The sequence below is a fragment of the Entelurus aequoreus genome, linkage group LG09 (assembly GCF_033978785.1).
Source record: "Entelurus aequoreus isolate RoL-2023_Sb linkage group LG09, RoL_Eaeq_v1.1, whole genome shotgun sequence".
NCBI lineage: Eukaryota > Metazoa > Chordata > Actinopteri > Syngnathiformes > Syngnathidae > Entelurus > Entelurus aequoreus.
The window spans coordinates 4,012,787-4,033,652 of record NC_084739.1 but is presented as its reverse complement, the minus strand read 5'-3'; the positions used below and the strand labels follow the sequence as shown (position 1 = coordinate 4,033,652).

The window sequence follows — 20,866 nt, the reverse complement described above, 5'->3', positions numbered from 1 at the left end:
ACCTTGCGACCAGCACACGTTTGGAAGCTGTCAGGGAGCTAGGTGTACCATCTGGTGCTGGCCCCCGTTACACCAACAAGAAACAAGCTGGCCCTTGGTCAGACTTGGCACCTGTGAAGTACTTTTGTCCTATCTGGAAGCTACATGCTGATACACATACTGGGCACAAGTAGTACACATGAGAATGGTCTAATAGAGGAACCCTCAAACAGTTGTTGGGGTTCACTGTCTTGTTGGAAGACATCTTCCAAGCAAATACTTGCAGTTCCCATTCTTTATCAGCCAACCTTTGGTCCCAAGCCATAGTCCTTGCAGACTGTAACTAACTTGCATACACAGAATTATTGCGGCTGTGAAGTGAGCGTTGTACTTTATGATGGAACACATGAAGAACGTATAAAGGAGGAATGATTCATGTGCACATCAAGGAGGAAGACTCCCTGGATGACTCCTCAGAGACTTCCACTCAGGAGAAACCCACCAGGAAGATTTACTACAAGCTCAAACTGTTTCCCGGCAAATGGGTCAGCATTTTATATGACAGACTCACCTTGCTGGCCCTTCTGGACAGGTGAGCGCAACAAGGCTACTTGCTCAAAGTCTCCCCTCATTGGTGACGTCCCTTATTTGGACAGGAACCGCCATGTGGTGGAGAATGTGGTGGCTATTTCCATGGCCTTCCTGGTTTCCTTCCTCGGATTCGTGCTCCTGAACGACGGCTGCTTCAAAGACTTCTGGGTCTTCCAGTTCTGCCTGGTCATCGCCAGCTGTCAGTACTCCTTACTCAAGGTACTCAGCAGCACTGTAGGACTGACTGCTTTTCAGGGTTACAGATTATTACGCTTCCAACTGCTCTCCTTGGTCTTGCTTTGCAGAGCGTTCAACCAGATGCAGCTTCTCCAACACACGTGAGTTGTTTACCAATTAGTGCCTTACTTTAAACCACAACCTTCCCCAGAGTAGCTGGATCATACACAGTACTATCTTTCACTGGAACATTTTGCATCCTTTTGGACCCAAATCTGGGAGTGATGTACTGTAAGCACCATGGAGTACCAGTACGCGCAATTGTACTACAGTGAAGGGACCACACAACTTTAAGACACAAAGGAAGTGACAGTAGAGCAAGTTTTGCCTGCGGAACAAACGGTGAATTGAACATAGAATATAGTTTTACTGAAAAAGTAACACAACCTCTTTAAGACTGAAAAAGTGGTCCCACATCATTTAATTTACTTTGTTCATGACACCCTTGTCAACTTTCTGCCTCAATTATTTTGGGCTCCGTCACAAAAACGTATCTGCTGTCACTTCTATATATTGTTGTGTTGTGGCTTTATGTTGTTGTGTTGTGGCTTTGTGTTGTTGTGTTGTGGCTTGATGTTGTTGTGTTGTGGCATTTGCAATGGTGCTCTAGCTGAAAGTTGTTGTGTCGTAGCTTGTGCATGTGTTGTAACTTGTGGGCCTGTTGATTGAAATGAGAAGGTCAACCACTGCTGCTTTCATCTGAAAAGATGTCTTACCTTCTCAGGTAAATGGACTGCTAATTGAACCTGAGGAGATGTTTATTAATATTTGCTGTTGAAAAACATGTTAAATGTTGTTACTGTACTTTTATTGAACTTTGCTTGTGAGCAGAAAATGTTTCCTCAAGCTAAATTGTTGCTTGCACTTGATTCAAATAAGAAGTGAATACATGAATTGTTGTTTGTATCATAATTCATTCATAGATCATTCCCTGACAAGAAAAGAGGAAAGTTCAGTATCAAATATTTATTTGACACTCACACTGCTTGGTTTGTTTGGATAAAAAGTTACTGAATCAATTTCAACTCACTGAAAGGTTTCAAATGGTTTCGTTGTAGTCAACTAATGTGGTGCCTGGATGGTATTAAATGATGATTCAATTTGAATGATTGTTGAGACAAAAGGTTCATTATTAGTACATCAATTAGAATACAGTCAAGTTCTTCTAGGCTGCTGATGTATGATCATTTCAAAAACACATTACAATGTTTTGTTTAGTTTTTCTTCATGACTGATTATGAGCCAACAAACATAAAACATCACTTACTGTACAATGTCTGCTCTCATTAGACTGCCAGGATGTTCATATATTCCCATTTAGATGAAAAAAGACTCATAATCCTCACGATGAAAAGGGGGTGGAACCAAGCGTCTTTTCGTGTCGTTCTCGCCAGTTTCAGGTCTAAATTGTCTGTCAAAGTTAATATGTATAATAACAATATCACTAATAGTTGTTAATATTCAAGTCACCAAATGTAAATGGAGTATTGTTGGCACTTTTTAAATGTTGTTGGGGGTTTATGGGCGGAGTAGAGGACCTCCCCTTGGCTCTGATGTTAGCAGACTTTTATTTACAAGTTAGAACGCATAAAAAAACATTGATGTTCGTTCGTTGTATTTGTGCAATGACAATAAAGTCCTATCCTATCGATGGTCACATCTTTTAAGATGTCAATAAACTTCTCAATCAATCAATCAATCTTTCATAAAGATTGTGACGGATAGACAACATTGCAAAAAAAAGTGCAGTTCCCCTTGAAGAGAGACCTCCTCCAGTCCAAATGAGTTGACAATGATCCTTACCTTCAGGGTCACAACCAGCTGGTGGCCTACAGCAGGGCCGCCTACTTCTGCATCTTCTGCGCTCTCATCTGGATGCTGGAGCATCTCCTGCGCAGGAAGGACCTGCCCGTGTCCAGCATGTACGGGGTCACCATCGTCTGCCAGGACGCCCTGCGCTTCTTGCAGACCCTGCTCCTAGGTAGACTGGTCAGGACGGCCTGGTCAACTTCATTTGGCCATCCTTGACCTTCTCTTGGTTCTTCACCAGGCTTCACTCACTGCTTCCCCATCACCTTCCTGGTGGGCCTCTTCCCACAAGTCAACACCTTCAGCATCTACCTGCTGGAGCAGGTGGACATCCACCTCTTTGGTGGCACAGGTCAGTCCATGTTAGAACATGTTCTACACACCCTCAATCTGCCTTTTATGGAGTCATTGTCATTGTTTTCAACACTTCCTTGTGGTCCAATGCTGGTTCTTTGATTTACACACCATCTTCAAGACTTTGTGGCCGCCACCAGCCTGGCGTCTGCGGTCTACAGCATCCTAACACACTTGTTGTTGTTGTTGTTGTGTTGCAGCGGCCACCAGCCTGGCGTCTGCGGTCTACAGCATCCTAACACACTTGTTGTTGTTGTTGTTGTGTTGCAGCGGCCACCAGCCTGGCGTCTGCGGTCTACAGCATCCTAACACACTTGTTGTTGTTGTGTTGCAGCGGCCACCAGCCTGGCGTCTGCGGTCTACAGCATCCTAACACACTTGTTGTTGTTGTTGTTGTGTTGCAGCGGCCACCAGCCTGGCGTCTGCGGTCTACAGCATCCTAACACACTTGTTGTTGTTGTTGTTGTGTTGCAGCGGCCACCAGCCTGGCGTCTGCGGTCTACAGCATCCTAACACACTTGTTGTTGTTGTTGTTGTGTTGCAGCGGCCACCAGCCTGGCGTCTGCGGTCTACAGCATCCTAACACACTTGTTGTTGTTGTTGTTGTGTTGCAGCGGCCACCAGCCTGGCGTCTGCGGTCTACAGCATCCTAACACACTTGTTGTTGTTGTTGTTGTGTTGCAGCGGCCACCAGCCTGGCGTCTGCGGTCTACAGCATCCTAACACACTTGTTGTTGTTGTTGTTGTGTTGCAGCGGCCACCAGCCTGGCGTCTGCGGTCTACAGCATCCTAACACACTTGTTGTTGTTGTTGTGTTGCAGCGGCCACCAGCCTGGCGTCTGCGGTCTACAGCATCCTAACACACTTGTTGTTGTTGTTGTTGTGTTGCAGCGGCCACCAGCCTGGCGTCTGCGGTCTACAGCATCCTAACACACTTGTTGTTGTTGTTGTTGTGTTGCAGCGGCCACCAGCCTGGCGTCTGCGGTCTACAGCATCCTAACACACTTGTTGTTGTTGTTGTTGTGTTGCAGCGGCCACCAGCCTGGCGTCTGCGGTCTACAGCATCCTAACACACTTGTTGTTGTTGTTGTTGTGTTGCAGCGGCCACCAGCCTGGCGTCTGCGGTCTACAGCATCCTAACACACTTGTTGTTGTTGTTGTTGTGTTGCAGCGGCCACCAGCCTGGCGTCTGCGGTCTACAGCATCCTAACACACTTGTTGTTGTTGTGTTGCAGCGGCCACCAGCCTGGCGTCTGCGGTCTACAGCATCCTAACACACTTGTTGTTGTTGTTGTTGTGTTGCAGCGGCCACCAGCCTGGCGTCTGCGGTCTACAGCATCCTAACACACTTGTTGTTGTGTTGCAGCGGCCACCAGCCTGGCGTCTGCGGTCTACAGCATCCTAACACACTTGTTGTTGTTGTTGTGTTGCAGCGGCCACCAGCCTGGCGTCTGCGGTCTACAGCATCCTAACACACTTGTTGTTGTTGTTGTTGTGTTGCAGCGGCCACCAGCCTGGCGTCTGCGGTCTACAGCATCCTAACACACTTGTTGTTGTTGTTGTTGTGTTGCAGCGGCCACCAGCCTGGCGTCTGCGGTCTACAGCATCCTAACACACTTGTTGTTGTTGTTGTTGTGTTGCAGCGGCCACCAGCCTGGCGTCTGCGGTCTACAGCATCCTAACACACTTGTTGTTGTTGTGTTGCAGCGGCCACCAGCCTGGCGTCTGCGGTCTACAGCATCCTAACACACTTGTTGTTGTTGTTGTTGTGTTGCAGCGGCCACCAGCCTGGCGTCTGCGGTCTACAGCATCCTAACACACTTGTTGTTGTGTTGCAGCGGCCACCAGCCTGGCGTCTGCGGTCTACAGCATCCTAACACACTTGTTGTTGTTGTTGTGTTGCAGCGGCCACCAGCCTGGCGTCTGCGGTCTACAGCATCCTAACACACTTGTTGTTGTTGTTGTTGTGTTGCAGCGGCCACCAGCCTGGCGTCTGCGGTCTACAGCATCCTAACACACTTGTTGTTGTTGTGTTGCAGCGGCCACCAGCCTGGCGTCTGCGGTCTACAGCATCCTAACACACTTGTTGTTGTTGTGTTGCAGCGGCCACCAGCCTGGCGTCTGCGGTCTACAGCATCCTAACACACTTGTTGTTGTTGTTGTTGTGTTGCAGCGGCCACCAGCCTGGCGTCTGCGGTCTACAGCATCCTAACACACTTGTTGTTGTTGTTGTTGTGTTGCAGCGGCCACCAGCCTGGCGTCTGCGGTCTACAGCATCCTAACACACTTGTTGTTGTTGTTGTTGTGTTGCAGCGGCCACCAGCCTGGCGTCTGCGGTCTACAGCATCCTAACACACTTGTTGTTGTTGTGTTGCAGCGGCCACCAGCCTGGCGTCTGCGGTCTACAGCATCCTAACACACTTGTTGTTGTTGTGTTGCAGCGGCCACCAGCCTGGCGTCTGCGGTCTACAGCATCCTAACACACTTGTTGTTGTTGTTGTTGTGTTGCAGCGGCCACCAGCCTGGCGTCTGCGGTCTACAGCATCCTAACACACTTGTTGTTGTTGTGTTGCAGCGGCCACCAGCCTGGCGTCTGCGGTCTACAGCATCCTAACACACTTGTTGTTGTTGTTGTGTTGCAGCGGCCACCAGCCTGGCGTCTGCGGTCTACAGCATCCTAACACACTTGTTGTTGTTGTTGTTGTGTTGCAGCGGCCACCAGCCTGGCGTCTGCGGTCTACAGCATCCTAACACACTTGTTGTTGTTGTTGTTGTGTTGCAGCGGCCACCAGCCTGGCGTCTGCGGTCTACAGCATCCTAACACACTTGTTGTTGTTGTTGTTGTGTTGCAGCGGCCACCAGCCTGGCGTCTGCGGTCTACAGCATCCTAACACACTTGTTGTTGTTGTTGTTGTGTTGCAGCGGCCACCAGCCTGGCGTCTGCGGTCTACAGCATCCTAACACACTTGTTGTTGTTGTTGTTGTGTTGCAGCGGCCACCAGCCTGGCGTCTGCGGTCTACAGCATCCTAACACACTTGTTGTTGTTGTTGTTGTGTTGCAGCGGCCACCAGCCTGGCGTCTGCGGTCTACAGCATCCTAACACACTTGTTGTTGTTGTTGTTGTGTTGCAGCGGCCACCAGCCTGGCGTCTGCGGTCTACAGCATCCTAACACACTTGTTGTTGTTGTTGTGTTGCAGCGGCCACCAGCCTGGCGTCTGCGGTCTACAGCATCCTAACACACTTGTTGTTGTTGTTGTTGTGTTGCAGCGGCCACCAGCCTGGCGTCTGCGGTCTACAGCATCCTAACACACTTGTTGTTGTTGTTGTTGTGTTGCAGCGGCCACCAGCCTGGCGTCTGCGGTCTACAGCATCCTAACACACTTGTTGTTGTTGTTGTTGTGTTGCAGCGGCCACCAGCCTGGCGTCTGCGGTCTACAGCATCCTAACACACTTGTTGTTGTTGTTGTTGTGTTGCAGCGGCCACCAGCCTGGCGTCTGCGGTCTACAGCATCCTAACACACTTGTTGTTGTTGTTGTTGTGTTGCAGCGGCCACCAGCCTGGCGTCTGCGGTCTACAGCATCCTAACACACTTGTTGTTGTTGTGTTGCAGCGGCCACCAGCCTGGCGTCTGCGGTCTACAGCATCCTAACACACTTGTTGTTGTTGTTGTTGTGTTGCAGCGGCCACCAGCCTGGCGTCTGCGGTCTACAGCATCCTAACACACTTGTTGTTGTGTTGCAGCGGCCACCAGCCTGGCGTCTGCGGTCTACAGCATCCTAACACACTTGTTGTTGTTGTTGTGTTGCAGCGGCCACCAGCCTGGCGTCTGCGGTCTACAGCATCCTAACACACTTGTTGTTGTTGTTGTTGTGTTGCAGCGGCCACCAGCCTGGCGTCTGCGGTCTACAGCATCCTAACACACTTGTTGTTGTTGTGTTGCAGCGGCCACCAGCCTGGCGTCTGCGGTCTACAGCATCCTAACACACTTGTTGTTGTTGTGTTGCAGCGGCCACCAGCCTGGCGTCTGCGGTCTACAGCATCCTAACACACTTGTTGTTGTTGTTGTTGTGTTGCAGCGGCCACCAGCCTGGCGTCTGCGGTCTACAGCATCCTAACACACTTGTTGTTGTTGTTGTTGTGTTGCAGCGGCCACCAGCCTGGCGTCTGCGGTCTACAGCATCCTAACACACTTGTTGTTGTTGTTGTTGTGTTGCAGCGGCCACCAGCCTGGCGTCTGCGGTCTACAGCATCCTAACACACTTGTTGTTGTTGTGTTGCAGCGGCCACCAGCCTGGCGTCTGCGGTCTACAGCATCCTAACACACTTGTTGTTGTTGTGTTGCAGCGGCCACCAGCCTGGCGTCTGCGGTCTACAGCATCCTAACACACTTGTTGTTGTTGTTGTTGTGTTGCAGCGGCCACCAGCCTGGCGTCTGCGGTCTACAGCATCCTAACACACTTGTTGTTGTTGTGTTGCAGCGGCCACCAGCCTGGCGTCTGCGGTCTACAGCATCCTAACACACTTGTTGTTGTTGTTGTGTTGCAGCGGCCACCAGCCTGGCGTCTGCGGTCTACAGCATCCTAACACACTTGTTGTTGTTGTTGTTGTGTTGCAGCGGCCACCAGCCTGGCGTCTGCGGTCTACAGCATCCTAACACACTTGTTGTTGTTGTTGTTGTGTTGCAGCGGCCACCAGCCTGGCGTCTGCGGTCTACAGCATCCTAACACACTTGTTGTTGTTGTTGTTGTGTTGCAGCGGCCACCAGCCTGGCGTCTGCGGTCTACAGCATCCTAACACACTTGTTGTTGTTGTTGTTGTGTTGCAGCGGCCACCAGCCTGGCGTCTGCGGTCTACAGCATCCTAACACACTTGTTGTTGTTGTTGTTGTGTTGCAGCGGCCACCAGCCTGGCGTCTGCGGTCTACAGCATCCTAACACACTTGTTGTTGTTGTTGTTGTGTTGCAGCGGCCACCAGCCTGGCGTCTGCGGTCTACAGCATCCTAACACACTTGTTGTTGTTGTTGTTGTGTTGCAGCGGCCACCAGCCTGGCGTCTGCGGTCTACAGCATCCTAACACACTTGTTGTTGTTGTTGTTGTGTTGCAGCGGCCACCAGCCTGGCGTCTGCGGTCTACAGCATCCTAACACACTTGTTGTTGTTGTGTTGCAGCGGCCACCAGCCTGGCGTCTGCGGTCTACAGCATCCTGCGCAGCCTGACAGCTGTGTCTCTGCTGTACGGCTTCTGCTTGGGGGCTCTGAAGGTGGACTGTCATGGCTGCAGTGTGGCAAGCAGGAAGGAAGTGACATGAAGTTGTTGTTGTGTGGCAGGAGCCGTGGGACGAGCAGCACACGCCGGCCTTGTTCTCGGGCTTCTGCGGCCTCCTGGTGGTCTTCTCCTACCACCTGAGCCGGCAGAGCAGCGACCCCTCCATCATGCTGTGAGCGTGCAGACACATTAGATCACCGGACACCAGGCGGGGGTGGTTCATCTCAGCTGTCTGCAGGTCGCTGGTCAGGTCCACAGTGGTGCCCACTTTGGTGGAGAGTGAGGAAGAGGAAGGGGAAGACGTTGAAGACCCTCTGCCGAAGAAGCTGCAGAACTCTATGGTGAGCAACATCATCTCCACGTTGCCATGACAACGCTCCTCCGTCCTCCTCTGTTCCACAGAAGGAGATTCTGCTGTCTGATGTGATCGTGTGCTCGCTGGCCTACATCCTGACCTTCGCCATCACCGCCAGCACCGTCTTCCTGTCTCTGAAGGTGCTTGCGTCCCCTCCTCATCCTCTCATCTCCACACTCACACATGGTCTCACCTGCAGCCCTTCGTCACCATCGTGCTGTACGCGCTGGCCGGGACGGTGGGCGTGGTCACCCATTACCTCATCCCCCAGCTGAGGAAGCACCACCCCTGGTTGTGGATCTCACACCCGCTGCTGAAGACCAGAGAGTTCCATCAGTTTGAACCCAGAGGTCAGCAGCAATGTTGGCTTTTTCATTCAGGGTTGCTTTTCCTCTCAAGGACACCTCGCATGCACAATGTGGACATTTTAATGCCCTCATAACTATAATGTGTCCTTTAGCGATGGAACCATGAACATTCATTTAGGGATGGAACCATGAACATTCATTTAGGGATGGAACCATGAACATTCATTTAGGGATGGAACCATGAACATTCATTTAGGGATGGAACCATGAACATTCATTTAGGGATGGAACCATGAACATTCATTTAGGGATGGAACCATGAACATTCATTTAGGGATGGAACCATGAACATTCATTTAGGGATGGAACCATGAACATTTAGAGATGGAACCATGAACATTCATTTAGGGATGGAACCATGAACATTCATTTAGGGATGGAACCATGAACATTCATTTAGGGATGGAACCATGAACATTCATTTAGCGATGGAACCATGAACATTCATTTAGAGATGGAACCATGAACATTCATTTAGAGATGGAACCATGAACATTCATTTAGGGATGGAACCATGAACATTCATTTAGGGATGGAACCATGAACATTCATTTAGGGATGGAACCATGAACATTCATTTAGGGATGGAACCATGAACATTCATTTAGGGATGGAACCATGAACATTCATTTAGGGATGGAACCATGAACATTCATTTAGGGATGGAACCATGAACATTCATTTAGAGATGGAACCATGAACATTCATTTAGGGATGGAACCATGAACATTCATTTAGAGATGGAACCATGAACATTCATTGAGGGATGGAACCATGAACATTCATTTAGGGATGGAACCATGAACATTCATTTAGGGATGGAACCATGAACATTCATTTAGGGATGGAACCATGAACATTCATTTAGGGATGGAACCATGAACATTCATTTAGGGATGGAACCATGAACATTCATTTAGGGATGGAACCATGAACATTCATTTAGGGATGGAACCATGAACATTCATTTAGGGATGGAACCATGAACATTCATTTAGAGATGGAACCATGAACATTCATTTAGGGATGGAACCATGAACATTCATTTAGGGATGGAACCATGAACATTCATTTAGAGATGGAACCATGAACCTTCATTTAGGGATGGAACCATGAACATTCATTTAGAGATGGAACCATGAACATTCATTTAGGGATGGAACCATGAACATTCATTTAGGGATGGAACCATGAACATTCATTTAGGGATGGAACCATGAACATTCATTTAGGGATGGAACCATGAACATTCATTTAGGGATGGAACCATGAACATTCATTTAGGGATGGAACCATGAACATTCATTTAGGGATGGAACCATGAACATTCATTTAGGGATGGAACCATGAACATTCATTTAGAGATGGAACCATGAACATTCATTTAGGGATGGAACCATGAACATTCATTTAGGGATGGAACCATGAACATTCATTTAGAGATGGAACCATGAACCTTCATTTAGGGATGGAACCATGAACATTCATTTAGAGATGGAACCATGAACATTCATTTAGGGATGGAACCATGAACATTCATTTAGGGATGGAACCATAAACATTCATTTAGGGATGGAACCATGAACATTCATTTAACATGGGACGTTACTCACCAATTACTCAGTACTCCAAAAAATACTCTTTTTAGATGACTACTTGAGTATTTACTTTTACTCGACTCAGGATTTAACAATAAACACAATTAATGATAACTAAAACTCCCGACAGTTAGTATTATCCTTTTAAAGGAAAAAAATGCACTTTGAATAACAAACAAACTGACTGGCTAGCTTAACTATTGTGGGACAGACTTTGGAGAACATACATCCAACACACTATTGTGGGACAGACTTTGGAGAACATACATCCAACATACTATTGTGGGACTGACTTTGGAGAACATACATCCAACACACTATTTTGGGACTGACTTTGGAGAACATACATCCAACACACTATTGTGGGACTGACTTTGGAGAACATACATCCAACACACTATTGTGGGACTGACTTTGGAGAACATACATCCAACACACTATTGTGGGACTGACTTTGGAGAACATACATTCAACACACTATTGTGGGACTGACTTTGGAGAACATACATCCAACACACTATTGTGGGACTGACTTTGGAGAACATACATCCAACACACTATTGTGGGACTGACTTTGGAGAACATACATCCAACAAACTATTGTGGGACTGACATTGGAGAAGACACATCCACACACTGTTGTGGGAGGTCTCAGAAAGAGGTTACTTCCCAGCTGACCGTGACCTTGTGTGCTCCCTAGAGGAGGCGGTGCTGATGTGGTTCGAGCGTGTGTACGTGGGTCTGCTGTGCTTTGAGAAGTACGTGGTGTATCCCGCCATCATACTGAGCGCGCTCACCAACCACGGCTTCGCTCTGAGTCACGGCAAGAGGCTGGGAGTCCAGTGAGTGTGAGGAGGAGGAGGAGGAGGAGGAGAGGAAGATGTTGACAGGTTGTGTTGGCTTTGCTGCAGCGGTGATGTCCTCCTGACCACGGTGGCTGGGATGAAACTTCTACGCTCGTCCTTCTGTGACTCCAGCTTCCAGTTCCTCACGCTGCTCTTCACGCTGCTCTTCTTCCACTTTGACTGCCCGCACGCCTCTGAGAGCTTCCTGCTGGACTTCTTCATCATGTCCATCGTCTTCCACAAGGTGCGGCCACCTTTCACACCTGCCACTAGCCGCCTCCTTCCACACCATCTCACATCATCTCACTTCATCATGTCCATCGTCTTCCACAAGGTGCGGCCACCTTTCACACCTGCCACTAGCCGCCTCCTTCCACACCATCTCACATCATCTCACTTCATCATGTCCATCGTCTTCCACAAGGTGCGGCCACCTTTCACACCTGCCACTAGCCGCCTCCTTCCACACCATCTCACATCATCTCACTTCATCATGTCCATCGTCTTCCACAAGGTGCGGCCACCTTTCACACCTGCCACTAGCCGCCTCCTTCCACATCATCTCACATCATCTCACTTCATCATGTCCATCGTCTTCCACAAGGTGGGGCCACCTTTCACACCTGCCACTAGCCGCCTCCTTCCACATCATCTCACATCATCTCACTTCATCATGTCCATGGTCTTCCACAAGGTGGGGCCTCCTTCCACATCATCTCACATCATCTCACTTCATCATGTCCATCGTCTTCCACAAGGTGCGGCCACCTTTCACACCTGCCACTAGCCGCCTCCTTCCACATCATCTCACATCATCTCACTTCATCATGTCCATCGTCTTCCACAAGGTGGGGCCACCTTTCACACCTGCCACTAGCCGCCTCCTTCCACATCATCTCACATCATCTCACTTCATCATGTCCATCGTCTTCCACAAGGTGGGGCCACCTTTCACACCTGCCACTAGCCGCCTCCTTCCACATCATCTCACTTGATTTGGCTTTAAAGGGACGCTACACATTTGGAAAGCTGTAAAAGCTTCAAAAGTGCGGCCTGGGACATGAAGAACCTCCACAAAGGCTGCTTTGTTTGTCTGCAGATGCGCGAGCTGCTCCTGAAGCTTCACTTCATCCTGGTCTACATGGCGCCATGGCAGATCGCCTGGGGCAGCGCCTTCCACGCCTTCGCCCAACCCTTCGCCGTGCCTCGTATCCTTGCCTGCACTTTATCTCATGCAAGGACTTTCCTTTCTTTTCACTTAGCTTGCTGGCTCGGGCAGACTCGGCCATGCTGCTGCTGCAGACTCTCATCACCACCGTCTTCTACACACCGCTGGCTCCCTTCCTGGGCAGCGCCATCTTCATTTCCTCCTACCCGCGACCCGTCAAGTTCTGGGAGAGAAATTACAAGTAAGATTCCAGTTTGTGGTTGTAGTCTACTGTGCTGCACCTCTGTTCGTATCCAAAGACCGGCTCCTTTGTATCTTGTTACTAGACAAACTATCACAGAATCCTCTCAATGTTGACCTCATCTTTGTTGTGAACATTCCAGAAGGTGGTGCCATGTCTCCATGCTCCAACATTTGGAATGTTCCTTACCTCAAAGAAACTTTGTAGCAGGAGAGCATTTTGCCAATACAGGAAAAAAACTATAAGTAGAATACAAATGTGAAAACAAAATGGTATTAGCCTACCTAACTAGGAATTATTTTAACTGCCGACTGGTCAGTGGGTTCCCTCCGGGTACTCCGGCTTCCTCCCACCTCCAAAGACATGCACCTGGGGATAGGCCCCTCCCACCTCCAAAGACATGCACCTGGGGATAGGCCCCTCCCACCTCCAAAGACATGCACCTGGGGATAGGTTGATTGGCAACACTAAATAGTCCCTAGTGTGTGAATGTTGTCTATCTGTGTTGGCCCTGTGATGAGGTGGCGACTTGTCCAGGGTGTACCCCACCTTCTGCCCGAATACAGCTGAGATAGGCTCCAGCACCCCCCGCGACCCCAAAAGGGACAAGTGGTAGAAAATGGATGGATGGATGGATGGATGGATGGTCAGATGATGCTAATGATCTGCTGGACACACTTGAATTTGAACTTGAGCTCGCTACTTGATTGTAACTCGGTTTTAGAACCTAATATAGTAAATTCAATTGTAACCAAATCAATAAAAATGACAGAGAAACTATTGGTTTTGCTTTATTCCACAGAGTATATAACCCCAGTAACCAATACATCACCATACTAAAGGGGAACTGCATTTTTGGGGTAATTGTAGCAATCATTCACAAGACTAAATCATGTTTATGCATTGTAATTAGTCAAATAGGCAAGTATGAGTGGCTAACCATGCAGTTCACTATTGGCCCATAAATCCCTTGAAAAAGCAACAACAATACTCTATTTTCATGTGGTGTCCTGAATATTTATCTAAATAACAAACATGTGGTGACCTGATCATTAACTAGTATTAGCCATATGGTTATTATAGGCGCTAACACAGAGGAACTACTTTTAGCAGCGCTTTGATCACAGAGCAACAACTAGCTTATGCTGCTATATTGACATGTTGAGCTGCCGGTTGGTGAAAGTTAATTACACCTAAACCAGCCGTTTAAAAGACATGACTCGTTTGGAACGTCACATCTCTACTACCCAACTGAGTTGTTTTGGGGCCACATTCCCAGAATGCTAAGGACCAGGGGGCGGAATTGTCTCTTCACTATTGTTCTTATTTTGTATATTCCGGAGAACCACCATTATTACCGTCATTTGAACTTGGATTATTTATTCTGTCAGACTTACAGGAGCACTCTGCGGTTTTTAAGGAGTTTCTTCAAAAATGCCAGTCAAAGATCATCTCTATGACAGCACTCTAGTGGTTTTAAGAATCTGCTGCAAAAGTTTTTGGAGCAGAACTGGCGAGCCACCAGTTGAAATTGATGAAAAAGAGAGGACCTAAACTGGAACCTTGAGGAAGACCACTGGCATAACTAAAGAAGTTGACTACGGACCGCATGTGAAGCACACAAGCTACAGTAACACCTTAGTTACATACAGTAACACCTTAGTTACCTACAGTAACACCTTAGTTACATACAGTCTATCACATTACAGAAAATAACTTCCAAAAAAGGAAAGGACTTAAAGGAATGCCTTGAGGATCTCCTAAGTTATGTAAATGACAAGTTAGGACCCCAGTGTTCCATGTTGAAATGCCAATGCAAGGATCTGCCATTGTGGTTCCAGCAGTCCAAGTTTCTCTTTACAAAAGGAGCACTAGAGGGTTTTTAGGGATTTCCTGCAAAAATGTTTGTTTTGAACTGAATTCAGGGGTCCGCGGTATGTTGTCATTTCTGGGTCCAATTTGGACCCCGGGCCACCAGTTGAATCCTGACCTCCAGAAACCAAAATATTACAAACATATTTCCCTATGATGCAGTGCAGCGCTGCAAAGTTACAAACTACAAACAGAGTATTGTTATCTTTGTAACAAGTCTCCTCATCCAGAGTGTACTAATCATACCAAAACAACAATAACTAAGCTGCAGGCTAACAACAACAAACTACAAGCACGGTTAAAACAGAGTATTGTTATCTTTGTAACAAGTCTCCTAGTGAAGAGTGTACTAATCATACCAAAACAACAATAACTAAGCTGCAGGATAGCAACAACAAACTACAAGCACGGTTAAAACAGAGTATTGTTATATTTGTAACAAGTCTCCTAGTGAAGAGTGTACTAATCATACAAAAACAACAATAACTAAGCTGCAGGATAGCAACAACAAACTACAAGCACGGTTAAAACAGAGTATTGTTATCTTTGTAACAAGTCTCCTAGTGAAGAGTGTACTAATCATACAAAAACAACAATAACTAAGCTGAAGTTCTCTTTGCAGCACCAAGCGCATCGACAACTCCAACAGCCGGCTGGTGTCTCAAGTGGATAAGGAGACGGGTGAGTTTTGTCCCAACTTTTTTATGAACCACTTTATGATGTTGTTAAAGCCCTTCAGCCGTTCCTGGATTATTGTTCCTTGGGGAAAACAACGCCCGTGGTCTTTACGAGCCTCTTCTGGTCTCTTCTAGGCTGCGACGACAACAACCTGAACTCCATCTTCTACGAGTACCTGACTCGCTCGCTGCAGCACTCGCTGTGCGGGGATCTCATGCTGGGCCGCTGGGGCAACTACAGCTCCGGGGACTGCTTCATCCTGGCGTCGGACTACCTCAACGCCCTGGTGCACCTCATTGAGATCGGCAACGGGCTGGTCACCTTCCAGCTGAGAGGGCTGGAGTTCAGAGGTAAGTGGCAAAAGTCTGTACTCTTGGATTTCAGAAGTTGTCTTGAAAGGTGCGGTTCCACGTCAGGAACATACTGCCAGCAGCGAGAGGTGGAGGCCATCACGGAGGGCGTGGAAGAAGACGACGCCTGCTGCTGCTGCGAGCCGGGCCACTTGCCCCACATGCTGTCCTGCAACGCCGCCTTCAACCTGCGCTGGCTGGCTTGGGAGGTGACGGCCACCAAGTACCTGCTGGAGGGCTACAGCATCAGCGAGAACAACGCCGCCACCATGCTGCAAGTCTACGACCTGCGGAAGCTGCTCATCACCTACTATCTGAAGGTAGCCCTCTCCACAGTCAACCAGTAGAACATCCCTTCCTCATCCACCCTTCCTCCTCCTTACAGAGTATTATTTACTACTTGGTCCACTCTCCCAAACTGTCCACCTGGCTTAAGGACGCCGCCATCTACGAGGCGCTGCAGTCCTACACCAAATGGCACCACATAGAGCGAGACCCTCAGGTCTTCAGCGTCAAGATAGATGAGGATTACGTGCACTGCCTGCAGGGGGTGACGCGGGCCAGTTTCTGCAACGTTTACCTGGAGTGGATCCAGTACTGCGCCGGCAAGATGGAGGCGGTAGGGAACACCAAAGGTGGACAGTAGCTGTGGTCAGAAGCTTACATACGTCGAGTGTAATATTCATATTGGGCCAGGATCATTTCTTACTTGACAAGGCATCAAACATCAGTGGGAACCGGGGCTGACATAACCATTCTCCCATTAAACCTTGATTCCTACTTTCACTGCTCAGTCCGCTGACTGGGAGAATGAGCCACCGCTATAAGTGGAGCTGCTCCAACTGCAAAATGGAGGACGAGGCTAAATATGTTACACAGAGAGAAGTAAACAGCTAAACTAGCCGCTAAACTAACTTGAAACAACACAATAAATAAGTGCTTAATTGTTTATATTGAGCTTTTCAAAAATAAAGTGAAACTTTAGTGAAAGTGTACTCCTGTGGAAATAAACTTAAATATGTTTATTTTCAAGTTATATACTACTAGAACATAGTACATATTGGACCTTGTCTCTTAAAAAAGCATTTGAAGTGGGAATCTTTAGCAAGAATCTTTGGAAATCAGAACAGTCCAAATTCAAACGATGCCCATCCCTATAATTCACCCATTTTCTACCGCTTGTCCCTCTCGAGGTTGCGGGGGTGAGAGCATATCCCAGCATGCACTCGTACACCCTGGACAAGTCGCCAATTCATTTCAGGGCCAAACACAGATAGACTAAGCATATATATATAAACATATACTTATGTTTTACCAATAAGTCCTAAAATGGCAAAAATGGAGAGGACATTGGTGCCCAAGAAGAGTACATACATTCCTGACGTGTGTATACTTCCTGTGTGCAGGTGTTGTAAAAACCACGGTGACTGTAATTAGCAGGTGTTCCTCCATGGTCCTTCATGTTCCAGTGTCCATGTTGTTTGTGTTTGTGTCCAGCCTGTGGAAAGTGATGAAGACTCTCCTCTGGTGACTTTGTCATACGCCCTGTCGGTCCTGGGGAGAAGATCGCTGGGCACGGCCTCACACAACATGTCCAACAGGTATTGTACCACTAGTTCCTTTCCTCTTATAGTCCCATGATGTTGGGGATATTGCTGAGACAACAGGTCTTGTACCACTAGTTCCCTTCCTCTTACAGTCCCATGATGTTGGGGATATTGCTGAAACAACAGGTCTTGTACCACTAGTTCCCTTCCTCTTACAGTCCCATGATGTTGGGGATATTGCTGAAACAACAGGTCTTGTACCACTAGTTCCCTTCCTCTTACAGTCCCATGATGTTGGGGATATTGCTGAAACAACAGGTCTTGTACCACTAGTTCCCTTCCTCTTACAGTCCCATGATGTTGGGGATATTGCTGAGACAACAGGTCTTGTACCACTAGTTCCCTTCCTCTTACAGTCCCATGATGTTGGGGATATTGCTGAAACAACAGGTCTTGTACCACTAGTTCCCTTCCTCTTACAGTCCCATGATGTTGGGGATATTGCTGAAACAACAGGTCTTGTATTACTAGTTCCCTTCCTCTTACAGTCCCATGATGTTGGGGATATTGCTGAAACAACAGGTCTTGTATTACTAGTTCCCTTCCTCCGTAGGAACTTACAGTCCCATGATGTTGGGGATATTGCTGAAAGTCCAATAGTTGGGCTTGGTTGTGCAGGTTTCAGTCATTTAGGTCCATGTTCTCTTGCCAAGGTCAACTACCTGTCATCCAGGTAGTTGAAGAACCTTCATGTTTAAACTTCAGTGGAACCTCCATAATCAATGCCTCTGTTTGCAAACATATTGATTGTGGAACAAAAACCACGTTTCTGTATGATGGCTTATTCACTCATTCATGCTGTGTGACTCACGCCTGCAGGCAAAAAGCAGGGCACAGACTATTAGGGGAGGCAGAGCCCTCCACCGTGTTGCTGCCCAGGTGTCACTTGTCACCACTACAGTGTGTTCTTTTAGTGGCTTAGGCCCCTTTTGACAAGTTGGGTCCATCATTTCATTTGAGTCCTTAAAAGACAACAGACCAGCATGGAAAGGAGAAGGAATCGCTGTGGAATATAAAATAAATAAAGACTATTTACAAGGAGTATAGTAATGGAGGCCGCAAGTGTTGAAGAACTTATTAAGAAAGCTTCGTACAGCTGTCAGTTTTAATTGTGATGAGACCAGACTTTTCTGGAAAAAGATGCCAGAGCAGACTTATTTTGAAGCAGAAAGAAAAGCTACTCTCGTAGCCCCCTTTTCCCTACCCCCGTTTTCTGCCTGTTCTCTTTCTAGTGCGGTCCTCCTTTGCCGATGTTAAAGTAAAGCAAATGGATTTTACTTTTTGAAATGTAGCAATATGTTTGTGAACAATTAAGGATGTTTGTGATTTCTGATCTGTTTGTGAGGGCACCAAAGGGGCTTCTAAGTGTGTGTGCTGGCAGAGCAGCGTATACAGAGGACAGCAGCTTGTTGTTGTTGTTTTGTTATGTGTGTTTAAAACACCATACTTTATGCAGTGCATTCAAAAAGTATTCACACCACTTCACTCTTTACACATTTTATGTTAGTCTTATTTTAAAATGCGATAACTTTAGTTTGTGTCCTGAAAATTCTACATACAATACCCCATAATGACAATGTGAAAATGTGTTTTATTTATTAAAAATACAAAAATTCCATGTACATAAGTATTGACAGACTTTGTTCAACACTTATTTGATGCATCTTTGGCAGAAATTCCAGCCTCAAGTCTTTTTGTACACCGTGCCACAAACTTGGCCCACCTATCTTTGGGCACTTTCAACCATTCCTCTTTGCAGCACCTCTTAAGCTCCATCATGTTGGATGGGAAGTGTTGGTTTTCATCCAGGATGTCTCTGTACATCGCTGCATTCATCTTTCCCTCTATCCTGACTGGTCTCCCAGTTCCTGCCACTGAAAACCCTACCCCGCACCATGATGCTGCCACCAGCATGCTTCACTGTAGGGATGGTATTGGTGGTGATGAGAGGTGCCTGGTTTCCTCCAAACATTCACGTCCAAGACTTCAATCTTTGTCTCATCAGACCAGAGGATTTAGTTTCTCATGGTCTGAGAGTCTTTCAGGTGCATTTGGAAAACTTTGGACTAAGAAATGGCTTCCGTCTGGTCACTTTACCATACTGGCCTGATTGGTGGATTGTCCTTCTGGAAGGTTCTCCTCTCTCCACAGAGTGAGTGACCATGGTCTTGGTCACCTCCCTGACAGACTAAGATGAATGCAGCAATGTGCAGAGACATCCTGGATGAAAACCAACACTTCATCCAACCTGATGGAGCTTGAGAGGTGCTGCAAAGAGTAAAGAGAGAAAGTGCCCAAAGATAGGTGTGCCAAGTTTGTGGCATGGTGTTCAAAAAGACTTGAGGTGAAATTGCTGCCAAAGGTGCATCAACTAAGTATTGAGCAAAGGCTGCAATTTCTTAATTGTTCAATACATTTGCTAAATTTAACAAAGAACTTGAGGACAAACATGAATTTATTCCAATGTGGAATAAATCTGTAACATAACCAAATGTGTCAATACTGCACTGTGTTGTGTACTAACCTTCAGTGGAATCCAGGCTGGAAGCCATTATTCATATTTACATGGTTTCTTATGGAGAAATGTGCTTCACTATACAAACTTGATGTTTTACGAACTCCACCGAGGAACCAATTAAGTTTGTAAATGGAGGTGCCACTGTTTTCCATCAAAAGGCTTGATTAACCCCCAAAAAAGAGCCGACTTATGCATGCAGTTGGACAGCATCACCACAAGGGGGCATCCTCAGACCAGGCCTACAAGGTATTAGCTGGAGTGTTCCTAACACAAGCATCTTTCTTCATCCAAGCTTGGACTCCTTCCTGTACGGTTTCAACACGCTGTTCAAAGGTGATTTCCGTATCGCCACCAAAGACGAGTGGGTGTTTGCTGATCTGGACCTCCTGCAGAGGGTGGTGGCTCCTGCCGTCAGGATGAGCCTGAAGCTGCACCAGGTAGTCACCTTCTCCCGTCCCCTGGACTTGTCCCTGTTGCACAAAGGAAGTCCAGCTGTCCAGTGTTGAGTCAGGCCTCTGCGTTCTTTAAGGACCACTTCACTTGCCTGGAGGAGACGGAGGAGGCGGCCATCTTGTATGAGACCATCACCAACTACCGCAGCAGCCTGGTCATTTGCCACGAGAGCGACCCGGCCTGGCGCAAGGCGGTGCTGTCCAGCCGCGACACTCTGCTGACGCTGCGACATATGGTGGATGACGGCACAGACGAGTACAAGATCATCATGCTGTACAAACGCCACCTCAGCTTCAAGGTCATCAAGGTAAGCAAGTTGTCCAGTCTTGGGAGGTTTAGCCTGGGGATGTTCCAAGTACTCCACCCTTTACTTCTGCAGATTAACAAGGAATGCATACGGGGCCTGTGGGCGGGCCAGCAACAAGAGCTGGTCTTCCTACGCAACCGCAACCCAGAACGAGGCAGCATCCAGAACTCCAAGCAGGCTTTGAGGAACATGGTCAACTCCTCCTGCGACCAGCCGCTGGGCTACCCCATGTACGTGTGCCCAGCGGAGACCTTGGTCTGGGTTTTG

At 47.7% G+C, this 20,866-nt stretch overlaps 1 protein-coding gene across 2 annotated transcripts in view; it reads left to right on the top strand.

The window, feature by feature from the left end:
* The window catches only part of pcnx2 (pecanex 2), a 52,195-nt gene that overhangs the window by 11,956 nt on the left and 19,373 nt on the right, over positions 1 to 20,866 (top strand). For both annotated transcript variants that reach the window (XR_009827220.1, XM_062057981.1), the window contains exons 13-34: positions 429 to 571; positions 636 to 789; positions 876 to 908; positions 2,617 to 2,788; positions 2,858 to 2,968; positions 8,143 to 8,234; positions 8,302 to 8,411; positions 8,478 to 8,580; positions 8,642 to 8,734; positions 8,794 to 8,944; positions 11,261 to 11,402; positions 11,472 to 11,649; positions 12,505 to 12,613; positions 12,685 to 12,814; positions 15,309 to 15,367; positions 15,499 to 15,714; positions 15,781 to 16,034; positions 16,100 to 16,333; positions 17,212 to 17,315; positions 20,132 to 20,276; positions 20,369 to 20,599; positions 20,672 to 20,829. Coding sequence is in view for 1 of the 2 variants with exons in the window: in XM_062057981.1 (XP_061913965.1) it covers positions 429 to 571; positions 636 to 789; positions 876 to 908; positions 2,617 to 2,788; positions 2,858 to 2,968; positions 8,143 to 8,234; positions 8,302 to 8,411; positions 8,478 to 8,580; positions 8,642 to 8,734; positions 8,794 to 8,944; positions 11,261 to 11,402; positions 11,472 to 11,649; positions 12,505 to 12,613; positions 12,685 to 12,814; positions 15,309 to 15,367; positions 15,499 to 15,714; positions 15,781 to 16,034; positions 16,100 to 16,333; positions 17,212 to 17,315; positions 20,132 to 20,276; positions 20,369 to 20,599; positions 20,672 to 20,829 (3,122 nt within the window). In the remaining variant the exon portion in view is untranslated. The remainder of the gene's footprint in view (positions 1 to 428; positions 572 to 635; positions 790 to 875; positions 909 to 2,616; positions 2,789 to 2,857; positions 2,969 to 8,142; positions 8,235 to 8,301; positions 8,412 to 8,477; positions 8,581 to 8,641; positions 8,735 to 8,793; positions 8,945 to 11,260; positions 11,403 to 11,471; positions 11,650 to 12,504; positions 12,614 to 12,684; positions 12,815 to 15,308; positions 15,368 to 15,498; positions 15,715 to 15,780; positions 16,035 to 16,099; positions 16,334 to 17,211; positions 17,316 to 20,131; positions 20,277 to 20,368; positions 20,600 to 20,671; positions 20,830 to 20,866) is intronic.